The sequence below is a fragment of the Scophthalmus maximus genome, chromosome 16, assembly GCF_022379125.1.
Source record: "Scophthalmus maximus strain ysfricsl-2021 chromosome 16, ASM2237912v1, whole genome shotgun sequence".
In the NCBI taxonomy this organism is placed as follows: domain Eukaryota; kingdom Metazoa; phylum Chordata; class Actinopteri; order Pleuronectiformes; family Scophthalmidae; genus Scophthalmus; species Scophthalmus maximus.
In genome coordinates this window covers 8,358,469-8,385,424 of record NC_061530.1, presented here as the reverse complement: position 1 = coordinate 8,385,424, position 26,956 = coordinate 8,358,469, and the positions used below count along the sequence as shown (strand labels likewise).

General features: G+C 45.7%; 1 protein-coding gene across 12 annotated transcripts; it reads left to right on the top strand.

The window, feature by feature from the left end:
* Window positions 1-281: 281 nt before the first annotated feature.
* On the top strand, window positions 282-25,653 carry ep300a (E1A binding protein p300 a). 12 transcript variants are annotated; one of them, XR_004785617.2, is made up of 33 exons: window positions 283-778; window positions 2,853-3,532; window positions 5,466-5,645; window positions 5,975-6,308; window positions 7,159-7,278; window positions 7,610-7,849; window positions 8,258-8,363; window positions 8,526-8,651; window positions 9,779-9,896; window positions 10,302-10,443; window positions 11,337-11,411; window positions 11,583-11,668; window positions 11,810-11,962; window positions 12,301-12,789; window positions 12,993-13,401; window positions 13,571-13,689; window positions 13,895-13,958; window positions 14,266-14,441; window positions 15,476-15,564; window positions 16,618-16,728; window positions 16,832-16,876; window positions 17,646-17,702; window positions 17,784-17,861; window positions 17,969-18,036; window positions 18,595-18,745; window positions 19,012-19,158; window positions 19,261-19,374; window positions 19,523-19,688; window positions 19,875-20,042; window positions 20,145-20,306; window positions 20,464-20,745; window positions 20,913-24,416; window positions 24,985-25,653. XR_004785617.2 is itself a non-coding variant. In XM_035612257.2 (32 exons), exons 1-32 carry the CDS (start codon window positions 685-687, stop codon window positions 24,189-24,191), a joined length of 8,619 nt encoding a protein of 2,872 aa, XP_035468150.2. In that variant the 5' UTR covers window positions 282-684; the 3' UTR covers window positions 24,192-25,653. The 12 variants fall into 12 exon arrangements, 11 of the variants coding, with proteins under 11 accessions (XP_035468150.2, XP_035468147.2, XP_035468148.2 ...); XM_035612257.2 differs by having other exon boundaries at window positions 282-778; window positions 5,978-6,308; window positions 7,159-7,272; window positions 20,913-25,653; XM_035612254.2 differs by having other exon boundaries at window positions 282-778; window positions 5,978-6,308; window positions 20,913-25,653.
* Window positions 25,654-26,956: the final 1,303 nt, after the last annotated feature.

The window sequence follows — 26,956 nt, the reverse complement described above, 5'->3', positions numbered from 1 at the left end:
ATGGCTGCATGCTCGAACGTCCTGACAAACTTTTCCTCTCTCTCTTTACAGGCACAGCCAAGGAGAAAAGCACTCGATCCATCCCCCGTTGCAGCAGCACATTTGACTGCTTTTCTGTGTTATTGTTTTATTTATTTATTTTGCATCCCCTCATCCTCCGCCGCTGCCACCAGCAGCCCCACCATCACTTCGCAGGCGAAACGAGCCGCTTCTGCCCGACATTATCTTCATCCACACTCCGCCGGAGCGAGAGAGAGAGAGAGAGAGAGAGAGAGAGAGAAAGGGAGGCTGAAATGACGGATGCGGCCGCGGGAGAGGGACCCGGGGACGGCTTATTGACGTCCGAAGAGGCGGTGTAAGTTTAGAGGGAAGCCGCAGCGTGTGTCTCCCCCTTCACTTTCACCGACCCCCTCCTCCTCCTCCTCCTCCTCCTCCGCTGGCAGAAATTTATAAAGAACAAAAAATCCGACGAGGGAGGGAGGGGGGTTGATATACGCCGAGGCTGAAATCGAGAGGCGAACCCAGGGAAAGAGGAGTAATCTGTACACGGGACTTTCCCCCTCTGAGCCCCTCAAAAGGAGGGGGGAGAGTCGCAGTGTTGGACAACGAGGAGGAATGCGCTTCTGACGGCGTGAAGGCGTCCGCAACTGTGGATACTTTATATCATTTTGATTTCGAAAAAATATGGCCGAGAACGTTCTGGACTCTGGCCCGCCTTCAGCCAAGAGGCCTAAACTCTCCTCTCCGGCACTTTCCGCGTCCGCCAGCGATGGAAATGGTGAGTATCGCCCGGCGAAACCGTCCGCTTCGGTGCGATTCGTTCAGGGGCGTCGGGGGGGGTGTTCCGCGCGGCTGGTTTTACTCGAAACGGGGCGAGAAGACGCGGGATTGCTCCTCTGTTTTTGTCGTAGCTCGCTAACGTTAGCGCGCTAGCAGCGAGTGTGTGTGCGTGTGTGTGTGTCGGACGCGGAGAGGAGCTCCCCCCCTGCTAGCTCGCATGCTAACAGCCATTTTAGCCGGAGGTAGCCCCGTTAGCCGCTCGGCTAACGCTAGGCAGCCTAGCCGAATGCGGGCGCTCCGCTGACGGTCCCGTGCCCTAATGGCTACTTTAGCCCGGCAGGGTAAGAAGCCCAGTGCCGAGCCAACTCGTGCCAAAGTTGTTGGTGTCTCACAGCTGTGCCAAACTGACAAGTGTGCTCCGGCTGCCCACGTTGCGTTCTGGGACTTTTAAGGCTTCTGAAGTCTCGAACGGTCCGTTGTTTTGCCCCATCATAACTCGGACCCTCTCCCGACCGACAGCGTTAGCAAAAGGCAGAGGCTGCTGTTGGTGCTAGCCCGTGTCGGAGGGCTACATTAGGCCCCACACGTCCGACTGATTGTTACGATCAAATTGCCATTGGCGGTGCGTGTGTGTTTGTGTGTGTGTGTGTGTGTGTGTGTGTGTGCGTGTGTGTGTTTGTGGATGGCGTGTGGCAGCAACTGGAACAGTGGCCTGTGAGCAGACCCGAGGAGCATGGACAGCGCCATGTCCGGCCACTGCGATGCGAGGCGGCGGAGTCAGGTTAGCCAGTAAAACGCTGCTTCCGAGTACGAAACCGTCCCCAGCATTTCATCACTGAACCGACCACTCGGTCGTTCTACGGCGAGCAGCCGCGCGTCGGGCTGTCTGTCTGTCTGTCTGTCTGTCGGTCTGTCTGTCGGTCGGTCTGTCGGTCTGTCGCCCGGTGACAGCGAGCCTCTCCGGGACACGATGGAAGTCGCCCAGACGTCGCACACATTTGTCCGCGTCCCTGCCTGATTCACGCTGAGGATCAGCGCAGTGCTGTCAAGGAAAGGGTCGCAGTTTATTGCAGTCAAATGAATTTGTCTTCGAACATGATCCGTGACGCTTGAGTGTTTACAGTTCAATCGAGACATTAAAGCATTATGACGAGAAACTGGTACAAACCCTTTTGGTTCGTAAAATGTGAATGACTGTTGCAACTGCTCGCTCACTCCAAATTGTTGCTTTTATGTTTTTAGATAATGAAAGGTTAAGCACTGCAAGCTGCAGATTATTCCCAGTGTAGATGGATCATGTAACATAAAAAAGATGGTGAAATGACCATCACAGTGAGGGTATTTTCATATCTGTCTAAATCTGACCCGTATCCAAAAATCCCAAAATATTCAATTTGTAGTAAATAAAAAACCCTTACCCGCCAATTTGCCGAGTCTTTTCTTTAATGACTACATGTCTTGGAACTTGAAAAATGACTTGATGTGTAAAATGTTAGCAGTATTTCGTATTCTATGGGAAATGGATCAATGGAAGAACAGAAATCAGGATTTCTTATGTCGTTTGAGAAATTTGTGTGCGTGTGTGCTTGTGATCTTTTGGTCCTGGTGTCCATTTTAAAGATACACAATGCTGATTGAGCATCTCTCTTGATTGCCTACACTGTGAGCTGTTGAACTTTGAGAATACAGAATGAGAAATTGAATGTGCGTCTCTGCCGGCTTGTCTCCATTTTGTAGTGTTACTCTTTTCTTTTTTTTTTAACTGGGCAGAGGTCTGTGTGGCCTCAGACTTTTGGGCCCCGCTCTGTACACACAAGTTCTTCCAGATTTACCGTGTATTTTTTTGTGTGCTTGATGACATGTTATTAATTTGTAATGGGAGAAAATTGGTGATACACCTGTAAACCGCTTGCATCACTTTACATTTTTAATGTCAAGCATACAGCCTTTCATGTCATGTTAAAAAGCGAAGCATTAAAGGGGCTTGATTTACTGTAGCTGTGGCCCATATCTTCCTTCTCTTCCATCTCATTGTCTCCCCCTCCTAAACTTTGTATTTCTCCTCGTTTCAGATTTGGGCTCACTGTTGGAGTTGGATCTCCCAGACGAGCTCATCAGCTCTAATGAATCGGGCCTGGTCAATGGCGGGGACCTCAGCCAGCTGCACACCACTCTTGGAGGTGGACCCGCAGGACTAGGTCCTGGAGGAGGCGGTGGAGGGCCAGGAGGAATGGGTCTCGGAGGGGGTCCTGGGGGTGTCGCCGGAGGCCAGGATGCGGTGGCCAAGCACAAACAGCTGTCGGAGCTTTTGCGTTCAGGGGCGCCCGCCTCAACCCAACAAGGGCACCAGGGAGCAATGGGCAGCCCAGGAGGACCCACTGCCATGGGGCAGCACTTGGCAAACATGAAAGCACCCCCTGGTCAGGGACCTCAGCAAATGATGGGCCAGGGGCAGCAGCAGCAACACCTCTCCCCTCAACAGCAGGCAAGCATGATGCAGCAGCAACAGAATGCTGCAGCTGGAATGATGGGAGGCATGAACAGGGCCATGATGGGAGTACAGCAGAAAGGCAATAACGGACAGCAGCAGCCAGGAATGATTGGGAACCAGGTGATGAATGGCTCCCCTAGGATGGGCTTTGGGAATCAGGGGATGGGGGGCAACAGCAACCTGTTGGCTGAGACTCTACAACAGCAGGGAGCTGGGGGACAGGCCGGGATGCGAGGCCAGCAGCCTGGAGCAATGAACAAGGTAGGGTGTATAGAAAGGTTTTTTCTTACTGTGGACATTTCAACATTCCATATCATATTATTCATTTTTTTTCTTCTGAAAATTCGATTGAATTTACACTGTCTACATTGTCACTGGTGAAAATAAAATCCTGCATGTCAAGTACATGCTCAATTTTTTTCTTCTCAATAGTTATTTGCAGAAGTGGCGTTATCCACTTGATGCTCAAAAACCTTTTAATACAATCCAAAAGCTTCATAGACAAATTGAGGCCAGCTGATGTGCCGGAATAAATAATTTGAGGACATTTTTTATTGCGTTTCATTATTTAGTAAATTTAGTCATTACAGTTTTTGTATGATTGATTGATTGTATGCATGTCAAGAGCGTGTGACCAAAATCTTCTGGGCAAAACATATTCACAGACTCGATGTTTATCTTTCTCCTTTAGGTTAAGCTATTTTACAGCACACTAGACTTTTGATCATCAACGTAGCACTTTGGATCTATGGATTTTTTTGTGTATCTATGGATTTTAACATCAGTAAGGCTATGCATGTGGTGAACTGGTGAATTGCTCTTGTGATTGACATACCCGCAGGAGTGACAGTAAAATGTTGCTGTGACACGCTGCTGTTGCGTTTGATGTAGCTGCTGAGACTAAAAGCAGTGAGACGGTGAAAAGGTTAAAAAATAGAAATATGCTGGAGCATGTGAAGGTGATGGAATGATTACGGAGAAGAGGAAAGAGACAGGGATACTGATGAAGAGTCAATCATTGTTTTTCTTTCTTTCTTTAAGTTTAAATAACCCCTTCAGTGTGAAGGAAGAAAAGGGGAACCATTCATGTCAAGTTGCTGTCACACTATGCTAGCAACTGTTTCTGCTGCGGAATGTTAAGTCATGATATCTATATGTTATAGACAATTTCTAATGATTTAATGACATATTACAAGATGCTGTAACATGTTAACTAATTTAGAAGTACATTGTCTATTTCTATTCCATAGTTTCTGACTTGACTGCTCTTGACCAATAGGAAATGCAAGTGGTAATTTAATGTTCTTTTGACTTAGGGGAGATGAAAGTGTCCCTTTAACACGGGCTCTTATGGACTTTATAGTGTGAGGGAATATCCATTGCTCCTGCTCGTTTAACAGCTGAGATTAATATCTTGGGGAGACCCCGGAAGAGGATGTCGCAAACTTCCATACCACAAAATTACCTTACACGTACTGTTCAAATGCGGTCACTGATGCTTTCAACTACAAAGTAAATTGTTTTCTCAGTTTATCCTAGAAATGTTCCGATACATGGAATTTGCGTATCGGCCGATACGGAGGACCGATGCGATACCAGTGCATTAAAAAAAAGTTATTAAACATATATTGTAACAGCTCTATGCTACCAACCCTGTGTGGAAGGGAGGATTGCTATCATTCTTGTATGGCTTGGCTCAGGTTAAACTCCTTGAAAAACAGATACATACACACTTCTTTTACTATCTAGCTTGATGTTTATACCTGAAAAAGAACACAAATAAATAAATCTAGGAATAACAGGAATTATTCCCTTCAAATAGCTGTTAAAGTGCAGTCAGAGCTTGTAAAAATTAAAGACCTTTAAAGTATCAAACAGTACTGTAACAAAATAAAACGGTGCAAAGGCAACTTCAAAACTAAAGGGAAGAGCTAGTGCAGATGTGAACAATTTGGCAATATGTCATGCTGCAAACTGCTGTTATTTGGATTGAACTACTTTGAAGACGTGGTATCGGATCGGTCCATAAATTTTCTTTATTCACCGATTGCCGGTCCGGCATTTTCGATTATATCGGTGGCAATTCCAATATTATTACCGGAATTGTAACATCTCCAGTTTATCCTTCTCTTTTTAGTCCTCATATTGCTTCATGATTTATTCTAACTGTTGTTGTTTTCCTTTTTGCTGCTAGATGGGGATGATGGGGAACCCAGGGGGCCCCTTTGGAGGTCCGTATGCTGGGCAGGGGAATCAAGGTCTGGGAGGTGCAGGGCTGGGCCCTCAGCTCCAGAACAAGGGCCCCATGGCCAACAACATGGCCCCGTTCAATGTGGACAAGAAGACGCAGCCCATGCAAGGAATGGCTTCTATGGTAGGGAGCAAATACAAACTGACCACAAAGATGTTTGTCAGATACAAAAATATGATTGAAGTATCCCCTGATCTCTCACCCTTTCCCTCCAACCTCAAGTCCCACCTTTCCACTGTTCCGTTCCGTACTTTCTTTCACTTGACCCACTCTTCTTTGTTAAATCCTCATCTTATTTTTTATTCAGCACCCCTTCATCTGCTCTTTTTCTTTTCCTCCTCCATGGTTCTTAAACCCTTATCGCTTGTTACTCACCTTTTCCTATCTCCTGTTTGTTTACTTCCTTTGTCTCATCCATGTCCCATCTTCTTATACCCTCCCACTTTTCTTAGCAGGGCTCCCAGCAGTCACAGGCCAGTGTCGGCGGTCCCTCTGGTGCACCTGTGGGAGGGGCCCCAGGGATGGTGCCCAACGCTCAGGCAGGTCTGATGGGTCCCGGCGCACAGGTTTCTGCAGCATCTGCTGCAGCCGGTGCGCCGCCCACCGCTGACCCTGAGAAGCGCAAGCTAATCCAGCAGCAACTGGTACTCCTGCTTCATGCACACAAGTGCCAGCGGAGAGAACAGGCAAACGGCGAAGTCCGGCAGTGCAACCTTCCCCACTGCCGTACCATGAAAAACGTTCTCAACCACATGACTCACTGCCAGGCCGGCAAGTCCTGTCAGGGTGAGTAGCGGGGATGCTACACACACGCTCCTGCAGTTTATAGCTATGATGTGTCCCTTGTGTGTGACAAGCAGGCAGGCTCAATACAGTGGGTTCAGTCCACGCACGCACGCACGCACGCACGCACGCACGCAAACTCATTTGCACCTGAATGACAGGTACACAGAGATGGCCAGTATTATGCCGACTTCTGCCTGCTGAGGACGGTACACACTTTTATTGAATTTGAGTTTGAGAGAGTTGAGTGGCAGCTCTACAATGAAGCAATAGTTGAAAAGCCTTATTTACGTAAAAAAAAATTGGGTTGATTTAAAATTGGTTGGTAATTAATGGGAAACACTGTTGATGCTATAGATCAAATTTTTGGTCGTCAAAAAAATACTAAATCATATCCGTTGACATAATCTTTCGTTACAATGGTCAGTGTATTTTTTCCTGAATCAACACTGATTGTATTTTTACTTTGTGTAGGTTCTGTGTTGGGCAGACATGTGTTCTCAGGGGGGAGGTTTGGTGCTTACACCACTTTTCAGGCTTGAAAAACCACTAGGTTCCTCCTAATATCGGTATATGTCATTCTAGGCGTCAGTTCAGCAGCTGCACTGGAGGAATAAACAAAATCATGTTTTGGCTACACAGATTTTATAATTTTAGTATCTGGTGTACTAATAAAACCACAAAACAACACCAGCCATATTTTTTTTTTTCACTGTTTTGAGCCAGGCATTTGTAATTCATGAAACCTTTTCTTGTCTCCTGGACCTCACTTTGTTTCACTCTTTGCTCCCCCGCCTCATTCCCCTCTTCGTTTCCCAACTCATCCCGCCTTCCCGCCCCTTTTCATCCTCAGTTGCTCACTGTGCGTCGTCGAGGCAGATCATCTCTCATTGGAAGAACTGCACGCGGCATGACTGTCCCGTCTGCCTGCCACTGAAGAACGCTGGGGACAAGAGGAACCCGCAGTGTGAGTGTCTGTATCTGACCAAACAACGCTTCACTTGTACATCCCTGTTGTCTGTAGTACATCCTAATGATATTGTCATATCGTGTCATTGTTATACTATCATCAATTTGACTTATTTTATGTGACTTTGCAAATATATGTGATATTCCTTAAATATTTGTGATGCCAATTTGGCCTCGCCTTACTTTAAGCTGGATTGACACCCACAATTTTGGCAGAATTTATATTATTATCCTCAGCATAATTTTGTTTTTCTTAAAGCTAAGGTTTAAAAAAATTCTGTTGAACAGATGAGTGGTATCGTTAACCCTCTTCTCTCCTTGTTTTGCTCCCATAGCTCTACTTGGTGGGGCCGGTGCAGGTCTGGGCAGCTCTCTTGGGGCAGTGGCCGGGGGCCAGCCAAGTGCTCCTAGCCTAAACCCGCCGAGCCAGATTGACCCCAGCTCCATAGAGAGAGCCTACGCAGCCCTCGGCCTCACTTACCAGGGCAACCAGATCCAACCTCAGACTGCCCAGCCCAATATGACCAACCAGGGCCTGCAAGGCCAGACAGGCATGAGGCCTCTAAACCCAATGAGTGCGTTGGTTTGCATTTCGACTTGCTTCCCTCCCAACATTTTCAGTATTCAGACACCCTGTTCACTGTTCCTGATAGCATTTAGAGCTTAGTTTTTTGGGGGGGCCTTAAAATGACTTTCAGCTTTGAGAATTAGAGAATTACTGAGAGAATAAAATGCTTCAAGTGGCTTTCAAGTAGTTGCTTATTGTCAACTATGCAAAGAGCCAACAAAATGTAGCTTTCAAAGGACAAGCAAAAAAAAAAGAGGAGCCCCATTTAGACACTTTGATCTGCACCTCAAGAATATACTTTTGATCCTGTGTAGCTTGACGACATTGAAAGACACATGACCCAGAGCAGGGTATATAGCTGTGTTAATATTAGTCGTGGAAAACTCCTGATGTCTTGTCCTTTTTTCATGTCTAGGTGCAAATCCTATGGGAGTCAACGGAGGTGTGGGAGCTTCAGCTCAGAGCCAACAAGCCAACCTGCTACAGGATACCATGATGCACCTGAATGTGAATACCCAAGGGTAAGAAGAAATACAAAGAGAAAAGCATGCCATTTGGTGGATGCCTTGATTAGAAGCACTCAATGCTCCTGTCCACCATTTTATTAAATTCTTTATCAGACCAAGGCACACTAACTCTTAAATAAGTTAACCATTAAAACTGTACTCGTCCTTCTTTCCCAGTCTGTTGAACGATGCTGTTGGGGTCGGCTCCCTGCCCACAGCAGCCCCCCCCTCAGCCGCAGGCATGAGGAAAAGCTGGCATGCGGATATTACTCAGGACCTCCGAAACCACTTGGTACACAAACTGTAAGTACGAAAGAACTGATCCTAATCACGGACACGATCACATTTCTGCAAACGTGTTGATATAATACAGGTGATCTTTTTCAAACAAGATGTGTGTTTTTAAAAAGGCATTGTAAAAAAAAGCCATGCCACTATGTACTGTTCTGTTTTTTAGCTGTAACAGTATTTCCGAGATATGAGACAGTGATCTGCCGAATACGGCCGTATGTATTTTAATTGTCAGATTTATGTGATTATGAGCGTTCACTCCTGTTCTCTATAGTCGTTAAGTAGAAAACCCGTTGATGTAAGGATCAAAGGATTCAAGACATTCACCCTCCTGTGATCTTTAACACACCCACTCCTAAGATCAAATGATCTCATCGTATATAATAGGCGGTGAATCCTCTTCAGACTTAAACTCAGTTAGGCTCATTCAAGACTTCTTTGAGCCTCCCTTCCTTCGGGTTGTACCTGAACTTTGAACCTCCCTTCTTTCGGATTGTACCTGAACTCTGAGCCCCCCTTCCTTCAGATTATTCCTGAAATGTGATGACCTTGTATTTGGCATGCTGGACTGCATCTAGATAAATAGTCGGAACTCTACAACTGCTTCCGCCTCCATCTTCGTCTGGACTCTCACCTGAACACAACTGTAGTGTCCTGACCAGACACCGTGGAGCGATTGTTGCCAGACCTTTGGATCCACAACACATACTTTCAAACAGTCATCCCTTGCACATTGTAACGTTAGCAAACCCATTAGATGCTGAAAGGAGACAAAAGGTTCATTCCACTTCTGTGGTAGAAAACTCGACATCTAGCCCTGCGGATAACCGTGCTGTATTCAGGGTTTAACAAGATATTAAGTGTTGATGAACAGTACCATTAGCTTGACCGAAAGAACTCTGTCACTTCCTAAAGACAGATGTTTACTCACGTGGTTGAACTTCTTGTTGTAGACACTTTAGCCCAGTTGAACAGAAAATCCCTCAAGGGTTTATGTTTAGGGATTAAGATGCCTTGTCAACACAATCATTTTGTGTTTAAGCAACTGTTTGAAACAGGCATCAGTAATTACATAATTTTTTTTCTCACTTTTCTGCCCCAGTCTCCTAATTTCCTTCTGTCTGTTCTCCCATCCACAGTGTTCAGGCCATTTTTCCGACTCCAGACCCTGCCGCCCTCAAGGACCGTCGAATGGAGAACCTGGTGGCCTATGCCAGAAAAGTTGAGGGAGACATGTATGAGTCAGCCAATAGTAGAGTAAGTTGCTCTCTTTTTCAGCTCAGTGCGTCGCTCCAAAAGGAGGAAACTTTTGGGGATACCTGTCATTTTGCAGCCATAACCAGCTTCTAAGTTGGTTTCCAAAGATATAAATTTCACGGCTCATATGCCATTACGGGATGTGGCTGAAAACCTGGAGCAAATGAGCCTGAAAAGCAAAGATTAGTCACACAAAAGGACCTGGATTCGAATCATGAATTTTGACTGGCCTCATATGTAATCCCTGGTGCTAATTTGTCATTTTTCATTTTTTAGTACTTGAAAGCCTAATTACTTTGAAGCAACTACTGCTCACCTGTGATCAAATATTTTTCCTGTTTAATTTTCTTTTGGATGTTTAACCCCCTTTGGTCCCGTTTTCCTTGTTTGCCCTCTTTTTGACAGGCCGAGTACTATCACCTATTGGCAGAGAAGATCTATAAGATCCAGAAGGAGCTGGAGGAGAAGAGGAGGACCCGGCTCCAGAAGCAGGGTCTGGGCCTCGGGCCTGCTGGCATGGGTCAGCCCTCCCCTGGACTGCCTCCAAGTGAGTGGACATGCAGCATATGTAACTAATGTTATTCCGGGCAGCACACATTCATGTGAAAGACAATTTAATCAGATGGAACGGGACATTGTGAGGTATCACTGTTGTTTTTGTATCTCAACTTGTGCATTGTTTTAGTAGTGGGTGATTGTCCCCCCCTAAAAAACAGTACACAATCTTTTTCATACACAATCATGATCCACAGTTGGAATTGCAATCTCTCTTTCCAATTTTGAGATGTAATGATGATTATATCCAAATTCGAACCAGCCTTTGGAATTCTGCACAATTTAAAACATAGTTGCATTAAAGAACCTGACAGATTATACTGTGCATTAAAAGCATCAGTGTCTTGGGTCCCAGGTGGTTTACAGCTTTAAACAGCAGAATATCCTTAGTTAGATATAATCCGAACCACTGCTAGCTAACCGCTCATATCGAATTGTTTTCAAATGTTCTGTGTGCGATTCCATTTCTGAACCAGTCTTTTTGATAGACATGTGATGTCTTTGCACTTACAAGTGGATGACATTACTTTTTTAATGAATAACATTGGTTCCGTGCCATGACCACATCGTTGTTGTGTTATCAACCTTTTTCTTGAGAAAAAAAAATGGTCACATGCCCTGAAATTCATGTCACTGCAAGAAAGAAAACACATTTTAAAGAGTTGGAGTGAATCCCAATTCCCTTTCGTTCCTGTTACTATTGCCATGCATTCTATGCCATGTTTCCAAACACCAATGATATCTTTCCCGACCAAACAAACAAAAAAAAAAAAGAATCATTCAGACCTCTCCACACATGCTTGGCTAGGGCCGTCCCACCTCTCCTTCTATCCTGTGCACAGATAACAGCCTGATTTTCTTCATTTCCTGCCTCTGTTTTTATAGACGGCCCCCTCCCTGACCCATCTCTGGTGCGACCAGCTGTACCAAATCAGATGGTCAACAGGATGCAAAGCCCAGGTAAAGGGACAATAAAACTTTGTCATAGTAATATTTTTGTGCCCTGATTTTTACACTGCATTTTGTATATGCCACGTAGAGATCACCATAGCACATATATTAGAACGATTCATTGTAGTTTCCGCATTAAAAGCTTTATGTTGTATCATAACTGTCCTTGTGATTTTCCAGGTATGAATCAGTTCAATCAGATGGGGATGCAGTCTATGGCCCAGAGGTCCACGCCTCCACTTCCAATGGGAGCATCGGGCAACCAGGTCAGTACTGAACACGCCATGTATTATTTTTCATATCAAAACGCAATTTGAATGGGGAGATAACTGGAACAAGCTACTTAAACCAGTCAAACTGCTCTGCAGAAAAGATTGAACCCTGTTCATGCCTTTTTACATCTGTAGATGGGAATGGTTGGATCCAGGATGGCACAGCCCAACGTCAACCAGATACAGAACCAGTATCTGCCCCAGGGGCAGTTCACTGGCTCAGGACCTGGTGTTGGTACAGCTCAGCCTGGTATTGCCCAGCCCGGCGCACAGGCAGGCATGGCGCAGGTAAAGTGGCCGGGAGTTATTTGGTGTATTAGATGTGTAACAAGGTATGCTAAAGTCTTTTAAACAAGTTGATTTTGAAGCACAGATTTGATAATATATCTTTATAGTTTTGTTTGAGAAAAAGGATACCTAATGATACAGGTGTAGTGAAACAAAAATGTCAAATTAGTGTAAACTTCCAGTGCTGCAGTAACACATGCCCCGATAGTTTTTGGATTAGCAGAGAATATTAGCAGGGTAGGAGATGTTTCTGGGCTCAAAGAAAGGTTTCTGCTGTCAAAGATGTACCCTTACCGTCTGTCCCACGTCTCTTCCCCCTCATCTTAATTTTTCCACAGACGCAGATGGGCACTCCACCCTCTCTTCCAGTTGCTAGTCCTCTAGCGCAGCCCGGTTCAGCTGGCGGCCCCAGTAGTGTCTCCGGGGTGGGGCCAATGGGTCCCCAGAGCGTGGGTGGCGGAGGTCCCAACTTATCTGCTGGAGCCCCTCCTTCCTCAATGACTCCATCGAACACCAACCAGCAACCCAACTCCATCCCCCATCTGGGAGCCATGCGTGGCAGCCCTTCCCCTGCACACAGCCGATCCCCTACCCCTCACCAAACACCCCCCAGACTAGCTGGGTCCCAGACCCCACAGCCACACACCCCTAATGCGCCACAGCTGGCTCCACCCTCTGTCCCCCAGCAAAACCAGCTTGGCCAGGGGCCGGGCTCTAACAAGTCCCTCCAGCAGCAGCACATAGGGCAGGCGGGTTCGACCACTCCGTCTCACCCTGGCCTGTCGTCTAACTCAACGCCGCATGGTTCTCAGCTACCCCGCACTCCGGTCAGTGTGATTCAGCGTCATAACATTAAGAGTAACTCATGTCTGCCAGGATTATACTCCTGCCTTTCTATTTATTATTATGTTCCTGTAAGACTACTCTGGACCTTCATCTCTGTCGTGTATCTTGACATTTAATTTGTTCACTTTATGCATCACTATGCCATTTTCACTCTTTCCACGTTTGTTTTTGTCTTTTTTCCCAGTTGTCCCAAAAGGGTTCATTCCCAGCCGACAGCCAGGCCCTGACTCCAGCCTCTGTCAGCAGCCTGGACACGTCCTCCCAGCAGCCACAGTCGAACGCCTCGGCCAATAACCTCGACCCCAAGATGGAGGTCAAGCAGCAGGATGAGGATGAGGAGAGCGATGCCGGCAGCTGCTCCAAAGGAGGGAAGCTCAGCAACCTCAAAACAGAGGAAAAGCTGGTGAAACTGGAGTTGAAAAAGGAGGAGTGTTGTGGAGAGGGTGGTAAAGGTGTTCCTATGGATACATCATCAACAATGCAGACGTCCTGCGTGAAGACGGAGGACAGGAAACCGGAGGTGAAGAAGGAGGTGAAAGAGGAAGAGGAGACGTCAGAATCAGCTACACCACAGGCCCAAGTGAAAAAGAAGAGTAAGGACGACATTTCACATTTCACTGTGTATCGTAAATTGATTTGTTTTTAATTTTTTGTCATGGAATCCAAAGGGCTAATTGAAGCAGTGTCAAATTGATTGGAAAATAACATTTTTTTCATTGCTCCTTGATCCTAAACTACTCCCTGATCTTCCTCTCCTCCCAGTCTTCAAGCCCGAGGAGCTTCGTCAGGCCCTGATGCCAACGCTGGAATCTCTCTACAGACAAGATCCGGAGTCTCTGCCATTCAGAATGCCTGTTGACCCACAACTGCTGTGCATACCTGTACGTAATCCCTGACGACATCTTTGTGTTTCTCTGCACTGTCCTTGTCAGTGTTTGGAATTGTATGTTTTCCTGCTATGAAGCCACTTTCTCCTGACGGTTGTCGCAGCTCGTCTTGCTTCACTTGTTTATGTGATTAATTCACAAAAAGTTTGACAGGTTTTAACCGCTCAACTTTGATGACACACTCATTGTGATCTTGCAGGACTACTTCGACATCGTGAAGAACCCAATGGACTTATCAACTATCAAGCGAAAGCTGGACACTGGTAAGTATTTGTTGCTCTTTCCTTTATGTGATTCCATGATGAATAAAAATGTGGATAGATTTTTTGAAGTGAGTCTATGTACAAGTTAGAGCTTAAAGCACAAGATTGTTGTGTTTTTATTTTAATCCACATGATGCACATATTTAAAATGAATCATTTAGCTTTTTACATGGGTGGAAACCCCAGACTACAAAACAAATCATTTTTTCTTGCCTGTTATGCAGTAGATTCTCCAGTGAGGCAGCTGTCATTAGTTTGGAAAAGTCCTCTCACTCCATCATCCCATGCTTTGTGTTTTGGTCGTTAGGTCAGTACCAGGATCCCTGGCAGTACGTGGACGACATTTGGCTGATGTTCAACAACGCGTGGCTGTACAACCGCAAAACGTCCCGAGTGTACAAGTTCTGCTCCAAGCTGGCCGAGGTTTTCGAGCAGGAGATCGACCCTGTCATGCAGAGCCTCGGCTACTGTTGTGGCAGGAAGGTGAGGAGAGCGTGCATAACTGGCTAAATGGGTGGAAGTGGAAATGTGTGTTGTTGACGGTGATTATTGTACAAAACAAGGAAAGTGTGGAGGTAGCATAAGGGTAAGGAACACATGTTGTCTGACTTTTTATTTTTTTAGGTTAAACTTGTCATTGGATGGCTCTCCTTTATAGAGTCCTGCTGCTTTATTTATAAAGCTAGAAGTCAGGAGATTTGTAGTCCTTTGTTACCTAGGCCCCCTGACTCTTAATCAACACATGCTTTTTCTTATCAAAAACATTTTGTAGTGATCTGTGTAATTACACCAATCCAATGTTGAAAATATGTCTATACGCACAGTATGCCTGCAAAAGGCAGTGGGCATGAATGGTCGGAGTATGCTTCAGATGGGAAAATTAACTCCCCTCATTCACATCTGAAAATGGAAGCAGTGAAGTGGCTTCATAGCTAAATTTGGCCTTGGGCATACCACTGCCATATCACATTTCAGCTCTCATTAGACTCTGCTATTTTTGGTTTTGCAGACAAATAACAACTGATTGGCCCTTGTTATGAGAGGCTGCCTCCGAGCTTGACTTCTGACAATGAGAAAAAACAAAGTAGCACTTGATGGCAGATGTAATTTCTTAAACATTTTTTTTTTTTTTTTTAAACTTAGCCTAACAGAAATGAGTGGACTTCAGCCCCACTTTACAGCTGCTGTGTGGATGAGGGTTTGTCTCTATTCTTGCAAATTTAAAAAAATACCATCAAGTCAAGATTTTTCTCCAGGTAATTTATTTGAATGATAAATGTTAACGTGATACGATAAAAGTATCACAATATGATTAAACTAGAAGGTTATATGACACAAGCTGTTGGGGAATCTTGGGGAAGCTATGTTTGTTTCCCTTAAAGATCATTAATGTAAACTAACACTGGGAGCTCAGTAGCGTCTTCATCTCATTCAGTTTACCCTGGATTAAAATAACTACTGTTGATGGTGTAGAGATGAATACATTCCTAATCTATTTCTTTGTTTCTGTCCATCAGTTGGAGTTCTCTCCTCAGACACTGTGCTGCTATGGAAAGCAGCTATGCACTATTCCCCGAGATGCTGCTTATTTCAGCTACCAGAACAGGTATGGAGGGAGGGAATTACCCATGTAATAACCACGAGTGGAGGACAGGGTAATTGAGGAAGCAATTAGACTTTAGGTTAAGTGGACATTATTTACTGATAGACTGTCTAAAAAAAAGGGTATATGTTCAATTCAGTGAGGTACATATTAGCATTTTTATCAGTTTTCATTGAATGAAATGTGCTTCCCTAAAGGCTTCCCTTCACTTCATTTTCCCTGTTTACACCTTCATGTGTTTCCTAATGCACTGGCATTTTAACAGTCCTCTCCTCACATTCTCTAAGATATTATTTTCCAATAAAAACACATTTTAAATCGCAGATCGACACAACGTTTGAAAAAGTATTTGTCATTTGGTACAGAAAAAGGGCTCACAGACTAACCAAAGAAGCAAACGCTTGTTCAACCATGTTGACCTGTGCCTTTATGAAGTTCGCATTCCTTTAGAAAAGAAAAATACGTTTTTTTTAACCTGCGCTCTGTCTTTTAACACACCAATAAAAACCATGCTGGAATGTGAAAGGACGGACTTTAAAATGAACTGTTTGAATGAACAGCTAAGCAGTTGTCTGTTCTTATTTGTTCAGTGTCTGTATTATGTCCTGTGCTACAACCTCCTGCTTCTTCCGTTGAGCTCACACTGACTGGCTCCTGCTCGGTTGGCTGTCATGGTGGTTGCTGTTGCTCATCCTGTCATGTCCTGATTGCTAATCTGTGCTTTGCCTCGGCTCTCTGCTGTGTGTTGTCTTGTTTTTGTCTCGTCCTGTTCCGGGTCTATATGACTTGTCTGTCCTCCCTTCCAATGGCTGTGATGTCAACATTGGCTTGCTTTTATCTTGACCAACCATGCACCTCCAAACCCACCCCCATCCTCTCATCCTTGCCCCTCAAAAATTATGACTGGCTGTTGCGATGACGACTCCCTGCTGTGCTGCGCTCCTACTTCCTGCTTGCTTCGCTTGTGGCAACCTGCCTTACCCCAACCCCGTCCCATTTGGTGACTGCCCTCCCGTGCGCTGTCTGTGATTGGCTGTGCTGTGGGGAACGGTGTAGTTCACCAAAATTTGGGCTTATTGCTAACAGGTACCACTTCTGTGAGAAGTGCTTCAACGAGATCCAGGGAGAGACGGTTTCCCTGGGCGATGACCCAACCCAGCCACAAACGTAAGTATTGCTGCATTTAACATGGACGATAATTCCACAGTTTGACAAGGGATCATACACTAACTTTGAAACGCAAAATTTTTCCTCTTTGTAAACCAATTAGCTCCAGCGACCCTCCATTCAAGATAGAAGTTGCAAATATTTTAAGGTTTTTCTATCTCTTTTTTTTTAACAATCATATTTGAAACGGTTTACTCTGATCTGATGCTTTTCATGCAAAACCTTAGTGACTTATTTTTTGCCTAGAATCTCCTTTGACTAGTCTGTTGATATACATTTTGTCAGGACATCGCAGTGGCAGGAAACATTACTTACTTTACAATATTCATCCTTGTATTTTTCTTCAAAAGACATGGTTTGCTGCATTATCACTTACTCTACTAAATTCATGTGATTCTCAGCATGCTCTCCCAAAGAGTGACATTTATATGCCTTGTGTAATGAGGGGCAAACTCATCACTAGCATTCCTGTAGGAAAGTATTGGATAGAAAATAAGAGTTTATAAGAACACTGTGTATGGATTCAGAACAATCCTACCATGCTGTGTAATGTTATAGCAGCCTTATTGGCGGCCTAATTAGGGCAGCTGTGGTTCAGGTGGTAGAGTGGGTCGTCTACTAACCACAAGGTTGGTGGTTCGATCCCTGGCGTCCTCCAGTCCGCATGCCGAAGCGTCCTTGGGCAAGACATTGAATACCCCCAACTGACGACTGTCTCTTCAGGGTGTGATGTGTGATAGAAGACTCACTGCGTATAGAAAAGTTACTGCAAAAAATTATTTAAGATCCAGTTAATGTGAGGAAAAGTATAGGAAAGAGTAAAGAAAAACTTGTGATGAATATGAAACTTTAACTTGACATGTTTTGACAAATCCTTTTTCTTTTCCTTTTTTTTGATGCACTCCTTGTAATCATAGATCGATTAACAAGGATCAGTTTGAGAAGAAGAAGAACGACACACTGGACCCTGAACTGTAAGTGTAACAGCCTGCTGATAGCCAAATATCTCTCAAGGACTAAATGTGTAATTTTAATTTTAATCTCTGTCTTCCCAGGCTTGTTGAATGTTTGGACTGTGGGCGCAGGATGCACCAGATTTGTGTCCTACACCATGAAACCATCTGGCCATCGGGGTGAGTAGCTTTTCCTAATTCCAGTCGTTCTGTCTTCAATATTATTATTTCTTTTTTTTCCCCGTAATTTGACTGACTTGACCACTTTTGTCATTGCTGTACCTCAGTTTTGTCTGCGATGGCTGTTTAAAGAAGACAAACAAGACAAGGAAAGAGAACAAATATTGTGCCAAACGTAAGTGGCAATGCCTCTACCCCACTTTTTGACAATGTCCTGTTTTGTACTTGTATACTCCTTTCATAAAAAAAAAAACTGATGAAAACTGTTTTCATTCTGAAGTTGTGTTAAATCCTAATTTGACCCATTCATATGAGACTGCTGTGTGAAACGTGCTGCTGTTACACCGGAATTTCCCAGCTTGGGATAAATAAAGTAACTATCTATCTATCTATCTTCTGTCAAACGCTATTCTCATGTCATCACCATTTACTGACTGGAGACTCAAATCTGAAACTGTAGTTCCATAATGTAGATGTAGTCAACCAGAAAATATGCTTCCCCTTAAGTTTTCCTCTGACATGCTGGCTTGGTTACTTTCTGAATTTTTTTATTGCTTTGCGCAGTGCGTCACATTTACAGCTATATACAGATATGGAAAAAATGTCCCAAATTGATTGGGAGTTGTGCTCTTCATACTTAGCTTTCAGTCATACATCTCCCTGCTGTTTTAACAATTGTTATCACCTACCTAAACTAAAATTGCAATGTTTTGCCTGGCTTTCTCCCAAACAGGGTTGCCTCAGACTAAGTTGGGCAGTTACCTGGAGACGAGGGTAAATGACTTCATAAAGCGTCAGAGCCAGCCGGAGACTGGAGAAGTCGCCATTCGCGTCGTCCATGTCTCTGATAAAGTGGTGGAGGTTAAACCAGGCATGAAGTCCAGGTACAGGAAGAAGAAACAGTCAAACTTAGAATAGACGTCTGTCTTTTCCTGTGTAGAAGCTGGTAGAAGAGACTGACTTGAAAATCAGACTCTTTTTTTTTGTGTCTTCTGCTTGTAGAAATTTCCCACCGTGAAAATTGTGAATGCCAGGATTTCATTGTTGATGTAAAAAGGAAAAGTCACAGGCTATAATACAAACACAGTTGAGTTTTGGGGTTCTGTGTTTTACAGTCAGTAAGTGTATACACCCTTGTTTGTACCTTCAGATTTGTGGACAGCGGAGAGATGTCGGAGTCTTTCCCATACAGGACAAAAGCCCTTTTTGCATTTGAGGACATCGACGGTGCAGACGTCTGCTTCTTTGGTATGCATGTTCAGGAGTATGGATCTGACTGTCCTCAGCCCAACCAGAGGTAAGGACATCATTATACCAAGGTCTTTATCCTTTAAGGATAAACTTAAACTTCAGTTTCAGCTGCTGTGATATATCTATATTCCCTCTTTCACCCACTCAGGCGAGTGTACATCTCCTACCTGGACAGTGTACACTTCTTTCGGCCTCGCGCTCTAAGAACAGCAGTTTACCACGAAATCCTCATTGGGTACTTGGAATATGTCAGGAGGTTGGGGTGAGTGCTCCTGCTCAAAGAAGACTTTTATTTTTGTCCATTCTTGTACTCACAAACGAGCATGTGAACAAATTTTTTATTCTGTCCAGTCACAGCGCTATACATTTATCATGTTCATCATTTCCTATCTTTCGCGTGTCCTCCTCAGCTACACCACTGGCCACATCTGGGCCTGCCCACCTAGTGAAGGGGACGACTACATCTTCCACTGTCACCCTATGGATCAGAAGATTCCGAAGCCCAAACGTCTTCAGGAATGGTACAAGAAGATGTTGGATAAAGCTGTGGCGGAGCGGATAGTGCACGACTACAAGGTAAAGAGGCAGCATTCGACTTCACTCCTGTGTTTTTGGAATGTAGCTGCTAAGTTAAGACTACATGTTAAAAAATATATTCTGCACAGCTATGATGATGAACATCTGTGATATAGTTGCTGCTATAGGTGATTTAGACTATATCAATGCAAAACACTAACTTTGTTTTCAATGTACCTTTTAAAGGATATCTTCAAGCAGGCAACAGAGGATCGTCTGACCAGTGCGAAGGAGCTGCCTTACTTTGAGGGTGACTTTTGGCCCAATGTGCTGGAAGAGAGCATCAAAGAGTTAGAGCAGGAGGAGGAGGAGAGGAAAAGGGAGGAGAACAGCACTTCCAATGAGAGTATTGATGTAAGAAAGCTGTGATTTATCCATATGGCCCTAAAGAGCCTTTATGTCTTTTGTACATGAGCTTTGTCGATTACCGATTGCCCCCTCCCCTTTCTTGTGCAGGATACAAAAGGTGACAGTAAAAATGCAAAGAAGAAGAACAATAAGAAGACGAGTAAGAACAAGAGCAGCTTGAGCCGAGCCAATAAGAAGAAGCCAGGGATGCCTAATGTCTCCAATGACCTTTCACAGAAACTCTATGCCACTATGGAAAAACACAAAGAGGTAAAAGAAAATCCTAATTAAAATGACTTTATCTAAACACGCAGCTTACTAATGGAGTATAATGAATAGACAGCAACACTGAATTCTGGCATCTGTGCTGGCATAGAGATGAATTATGTTTTTAAAGACTGTTCTCCCCATTTTCCCCATGTCCTAGGTTTTCTTTGTGATCCGACTGATCGCAGGCCCCATGGCAAATGCCTTGCCCCCTATTTCAGACCCGGATCCCCTGATGGCATGTGACCTCATGGATGGCCGTGATGCCTTTCTGACTTTGGCCCGGGACAAACACCTGGAGTTCAGCTCGCTAAGGAGGTCCTTGTGGAGCTCCATGTGCATGCTGGTGGAGTTGCATAACCAAAGCCAGGACCGCTTTGTCTACACTTGCAATGAGTGCAAGCACCACGTGGAGACTCGTTTCCACTGCACTGTCTGTGAGGTGAGTTGGGCAACAGTTGCCTTAGTGGGTCGTATTTGTGGTTACAGGTAATAGTTGAGTTGTATAAAAAAAGTATGTAGGCTGTAGTTGACGATGTTACTGTAAAACCTGTTACTTTTAAAAAATAGTAAATTTTCTAACCGTCTTATCCGTGCCGTCCCTCACAGGATTACGACCTCTGCATCACATGTTACAACACTAAGGGCCACGAGCACAAGATGGAGAAGTTAGGCCTCGGTTTGGATGATGAAAGTAGCAACCAGGCTGCCGCTACCACTCAGAGCCCCGGAGACTCCCGGCGCCTCAGCATCCAGCGTTGCATCCAGTCCCTCGTCCATGCCTGTCAGTGTCGAAATGCCAACTGCTCTCTGCCGTCCTGCCAGAAGATGAAACGGGTTGTTCAGCACACAAAAGGCTGCAAAAGAAAAACCAATGGCGGTTGCCCCATCTGCAAACAGCTCATTGCGCTTTGTTGCTACCACGCTAAGCACTGTCAGGAGAACAAATGCCCGGTCCCGTTCTGCCTAAACATCAAGCACAAGCTCCGTCAGCAGCAGCTTCAGCACAGGCTCCAGCAGGCCCAGATGCTAAGAAGACGGATGGCCAGCATGCAGAGAGTGGGCCAGGCTGCTCCTGGAGGAGCTCCTGGGGGCAATGGCTTACCCTCTCCTGGAGCCAACAATGGAGCAACTGGTCCCGGTACCCCTACATCTGTGGGCACACAGCCTCCTACCCCTCAAACACCCACTCAGGGGAACATGCCTGCACTTCCACAGCAACAGGGGGTTGGCATGGGGGGAATGGGAGCTCCAGGCCAGCAACAACAGGTTCAGCAGCAAGGCGGTGCCATGCCCCCCCAACACCATCTCCATCAGTTTCAGCCAGTGGGTGGAGGAGGTGGAGGGGGGATGATGAACTCTCCTCAGCAGCAGATGGTGCCTCAGCTCCAGCAGCAGCCTCCCAATGTCCAGCAACTCCAGCAGCCGCAGCACACTGGTGGTTTGCCTCCGTACAACCCCAGACCCCCTGGAGCCTCTCCTCTCCACCAGTCACTGGGAAAACCTGGACTCGGTCCAGCCACCCCACCGCAGCAGCAACAACCCAATCAAGGTCAGGGATCCATGCCTGTACAAGGCCAACAGCAAGGCCCCCCTTTGGCTGCTGTAGAGACGGCCCTAAAAATTCAGCGCTTAGCAGAGACCCAGAGACAGATGGCCCAGGCCCAAGCCCAGATCCGTGGCTTGGGACAGGGGGGCATGATACCCCCACATCCTCACCACCAAAACACCCAGGCCCAGATGGGCATGCCCCACATTGGGGCCCAGGGCATGCCCCCCCAGACTCAGGGAGTTGTCGGAAGGACTATGTTAGACCCACAGCAGCAGGGAATGCTAGCGGGGATGCAGCAAGGTGGCCCTCAGGCGCAGTTGCCGCCTCAAGTTCAGCAGCAGCTCCAGCAAGTTCAGCAGGCAGGCAGTGGACAACTCCAGCCAACAAACCAGCAGTGGGGTCCTGGGGGACCAGCCATGAATCCTCAACAACGGCCAGGCATGATGGCTCACATGGCACCACAGCAGCAGCCAGGAGCTGCTCAGCAACAGCAGCCAATGAATCAGCAGCAACCTCAGCCAGGAAACCGTGGGATGATGCAGGTAATGGGTGTGTCAGGAGGGGCAGCTGGGGCACCTACTCCAATAACGGGTGTAGCTGGATCAGGAAACCTACCCCAGGCAGCACTACAAGACCTTCTGCGAACTCTGCGTTCTCCAAGCTCACCACTTCAACAACAGCAAGTCCTCAACATCCTTCGTTCCAACCCAACCCTTATGGCTGCTTTTATCAGACAAAGAGCAGCCAGATATCAAGGGGCTCAGGGTGGTCCTGGAGGACCAGGAGGGCCTCCGCAAGGGGCCCCTGGAGGTGTAAGGTTCCAAGGGGCTGCTGGAGGGCTACCGGGTGTCGGAGGGCCTGGGGCTAACCAGCTTGCTAACATGGAAGGACAACAAGTTAATGTGAACCAGGCAGGCCAGCCAGGGATGAACGTGGTCCAGGGTGGGGCAGGGGGAGGGAATATGCCCACCATGGCTCAGCTCCAGCAGCTACAACAACAACAGCAGCAGCAACAGCAGCAGCAGCAGCAACAGCAGCAGCAGCAGCAACAACAACAACAACAACAACAACAGCAGCGCCCAATGTTGCCTGGGAATCTACAGCAACAGCAAATGGCTGCGTTGCAGCAGCAACAACAACAACAACAGCAACAACAGGGGGCAATGCAAGCAGGGCAACAAGGCAACATGACTACACAGTTCAGAGAGATGTTGATGAGAAGACATCTTCAGCAGCAACAACAACAACAACAACAACAGCAGCAGCAGCAACAGATGGGCAACCACGGGCAGTTCCAGCAGCAGCAAGGCCAGCAAGGCCAGCAAGGCTTCATGCAGCCTGGCCAGGGGCAGCCAGGAATACCCCCTTCTTCCCAACCCCAGCCAGGGGCTGGAGGTGTTGGGGGGCCTCAGCAGCCACAAGGAGGACCACAGGGTGGGCCAGGCCAGCAGCAAGGCTACCCCAACACCATGTCACAAGTAGCTGCAGCGCTCCAGCAAAGGGTGCAGATGCAGATGCAGCAGCAGCAGCAGCAGCAGCAGCAGCAACAGCAGCAACAGCAACAACAGCAACAGCAGCAACAGCAAAATCCATTGGGTGGACTTCAAGGACAAGACGGAGGGCCGAGTGGAGGAGGAGGAGGACCCCAGCTTCAGGCTGTACAAGTCGGACAAGGGCAGGGTCAACAACAGCAAGGTGGAGTTGGGGGAGGGGGTGGTGGGCCCCCACTTTCGCAGACGTCCCCAGGCATGCTTCACCAGAACCTCCACCAGAGGCTGCTGCAGCAGCAACACCTTGGCGGGGGCTCTCCAGCCCAGCACAGCAGTCCCATGAGTCCCCAACAGCAGATGGCGCAGTCCCCCCACCATCTCCAAGGACAAGGGGGACTCGGTCCAGCGGGGTCGCTCAGCAGTCAGGTCAGGTCGCCGCAGCCCTCGCCCAGGCCACAGTCGCAGCCCTCACACTCCAGCCCGTCGCCCCGCATGCAACCCTCCTCCCAACCTCAGCCCTCACCCCATCGCATCTCTCCGCAGACCCAGACTGGCTCGCCCCACCCGGGCCACCTAGGCCAGCATCACCCCAGCATGGCGCCGCCCCACCCCCCACAACCCCAGCAGCAAGTGTTACCTCAGCAGCAGCCGGGCGGTTCCGTCGATCCCAGTCAGTTCAGCTCGGACCAGAACTCCATCATGTCCCAGCTGAGTGGGATGACGGGGATGCACGGCGGGCAGGGGGGGCCGTCGGACATGTTGGGTGGGAATAATAACAACGGCAGCAGCAACAACAACCAGGAGCTGGGAACGAACATGAACCACAACAGTTTAGACCACATGTAGCCCAGGCTCCATGTCGTCTGTGTGACTTGATGCTCTGACGAGTTGCCCCAAAAGACTAACTGCCAAGACAGGAGAGCAAGACAGGACTACAGCTTTGGGGTTTTAGAAGTTTTTATTTTTTATTTAAATATTTTTTGTGATGTAAAAATAAGAACTGAAGCTTCCTTCCTATGGGAGATGCAACATAAATCCTAGAAGTCAATAAATGAATAAATTAAAACAATGGTAAGTTATTGCTGTTAATATATATATCTATATATTTTTGCCAATTGTGTACAAAAAGGTGGAAGGGCAGTGTTTCAGGTTGAAGATATTTCTTCCTTAAGTCTATGACACAATATTTTTGGGGACTGAGAATTTTTTGCCTTTTTATGAATATTTTTAAGATTTTAAATGTGGCTAAAAATTAAAGTGAAATGACACGATGTACCTTTTTTTATCGTTTTTGTTTTGCTCCTCGAATACCCAGTCATGATTGTATCTATTTTGCAGAGTAAGTATATTTTATTTCTGGACCCCCCCCCCCTTCATGGATCATAAAAAGAGCATCAACATATCTTCCGTTACAGTCTTCTTTCACAGCTGTGTACATTTTACCAGGACTGCAACAAGTTAAACAGAAAGAATTTTATTTTATTTGATGGAAGGGTGCGTTAAATGCAGTTTTATTATTCTTTTGACAGTGTCCCGCATTTTTTCTTTTTTTCTGTCAGGTTTGAATGAAACCATAACAGTGTTTCTGAGGGTGGGTGACACTGACGGTGGGTTTGCTCACATTTTTTTCTGCAAACAGGTCAGATCTGCAGAGCAGATGGATCCTTTTACCCATTGGGCCACCTCTCTACCATCCATCTTCACTTCTCCTATGAATGTGTACACCTTCCTTACCCTGACCCCCCACCCCCCAAATAATGGAGGGCTGAACTGTTGATGCCTGATCGTCTAGCTGGAGGCGTATTGTACCTCTGTTTTTTAAGCTGGCCAATGTTTTAACAGGTTGTCCGTGTACATATATTAAAAGCTTGTTTATGAACTGTGACGCGGGGAAGTGGTCGGTAAAGTCGTGCTTTTGGCCTGAAGAAGTTCAAGAAAAAATCCTGCCTGTATCCTCAAACCCCCCCCCCCCCCCTTCCCGATGATTTCCCTTTCAGTCTTATCTGTCTTTCGCCCCATTGTTCCCGAACCTCATGACTGCCTCTCAGCCAAAGGTTCAATTCAATGTTAGTACTGTACAAAGTAAGAAATGGTGGACTTAGATACTGTTTTTCTTTTTGTAATGAAAGTGAAAAGTGTAAAAAAAAAAAGAAAAAAAAGACAATGTAAATACTTTAAAAACTTTGAGCAGAGAAGTTATTTTCTGCTGCTTTGTTCCCTTCTTGTTTGATTGGATATTTGCTGTATCTGTAAAAAAAAGAAGAAAAAAAATGACAAAAATACAACAAAAAATCAAAAGTACTCCTGAGCTACTGTACAGTATTGAAATCTTTTCTTAAAAGGGTACAGTATGGGGTGTAGTCGGTCACAAGCACCAATGCGCCTTTTTCTGTGTATTTTTGACTAGGTTTTTTCCGGAGGGTGGTGGTCATCCCAAAACAAGTCACACGCCTGAACAATCTCCACACTTAGAGGGGAAACCTGCACGCAGAAGAGCCGAGTCGCGGGCTGATCAGGGGCGTGATCTGAAATGAGTTCAAATTTGGTCATTTAGCTTTTTATGGAGGAGGACTGAAGACAATATTCACATGCTCACTATTTTTCTCAAAAGGTTGGGCTTGCTGGGTTATGGGGAGGGGGAACGCATCAGAACCAGGTGGCAATATATCTTGAGACTTATTTTATAAGAAAAGGAAAAAAAACAAGGAAAAACTGTCTTTTATATATAGATATATTATTTAATTTTATTTTTTGGAAATAAAACTTGAAGCTACAGGAATTATTAGATAAAAAAAACATGTTTCGTTTTGTATTAAAGATGTAATGGTGATGCAAAAAGACACTGCAGACTGTCATTCAGTTTGCCCCCGGGGAGGCGGTGGAGTAGAACACCATCCTTTTCTGAAGAAATGTTTCATGTACATGAATATAGTTGTAAACATACTGAATCACTGTACAGACTGAAGGCAACTGAACAAATGGTTTTGTTTTGATCATTTCTCCTCAAAAGAGACTGGAAATAAGACTATTTAAATATTTGTTTAGTATTCAAATGGAATCTTTGACCACTTTCTTTTTGTTCCTCTTGTTAACAATTTTTTGGTGCTTGCTGAGAGAAAGCAAAAATAACTGTTGCTCCATTTACATTAGTTTATTTTCCTTTTTTTTAAGTTATTTTGGTGGTCTGATTGTTTTTTTTTTGCCAATAAACTAATTGTACAATAAAGTATGTTTGTACCATTGGAAAGAAAAGACCTGATTGTTGCCTATTTTTTCAGAACTACAGAAGATATTTATCAGACATTGGATATTTTCACCTTTTGTCAAAGCAAGACGCTCCCCAGCTTTAACAATATTTACACGAAACCCCGGAATGTGTAAAACCGGGGTAATTAAAAACGTAGATACCCCTCCAAAACTGTCCCATCAGCAAAATTAAAATAAAATATGTGACCTCCCTTTTTCAGACCTCCACTCTGCCCTGCCTGCAAATAATTTTCATCCGGCCCCACAAAGGGATTTAAAGGCCTAAAGGTCAGAGCTGTTGTGATTGATTGGTTCATTTGGGAAGTATGAGTCCGTTGGCGGCTCCGTTTTTTGAGCGTAAAGAG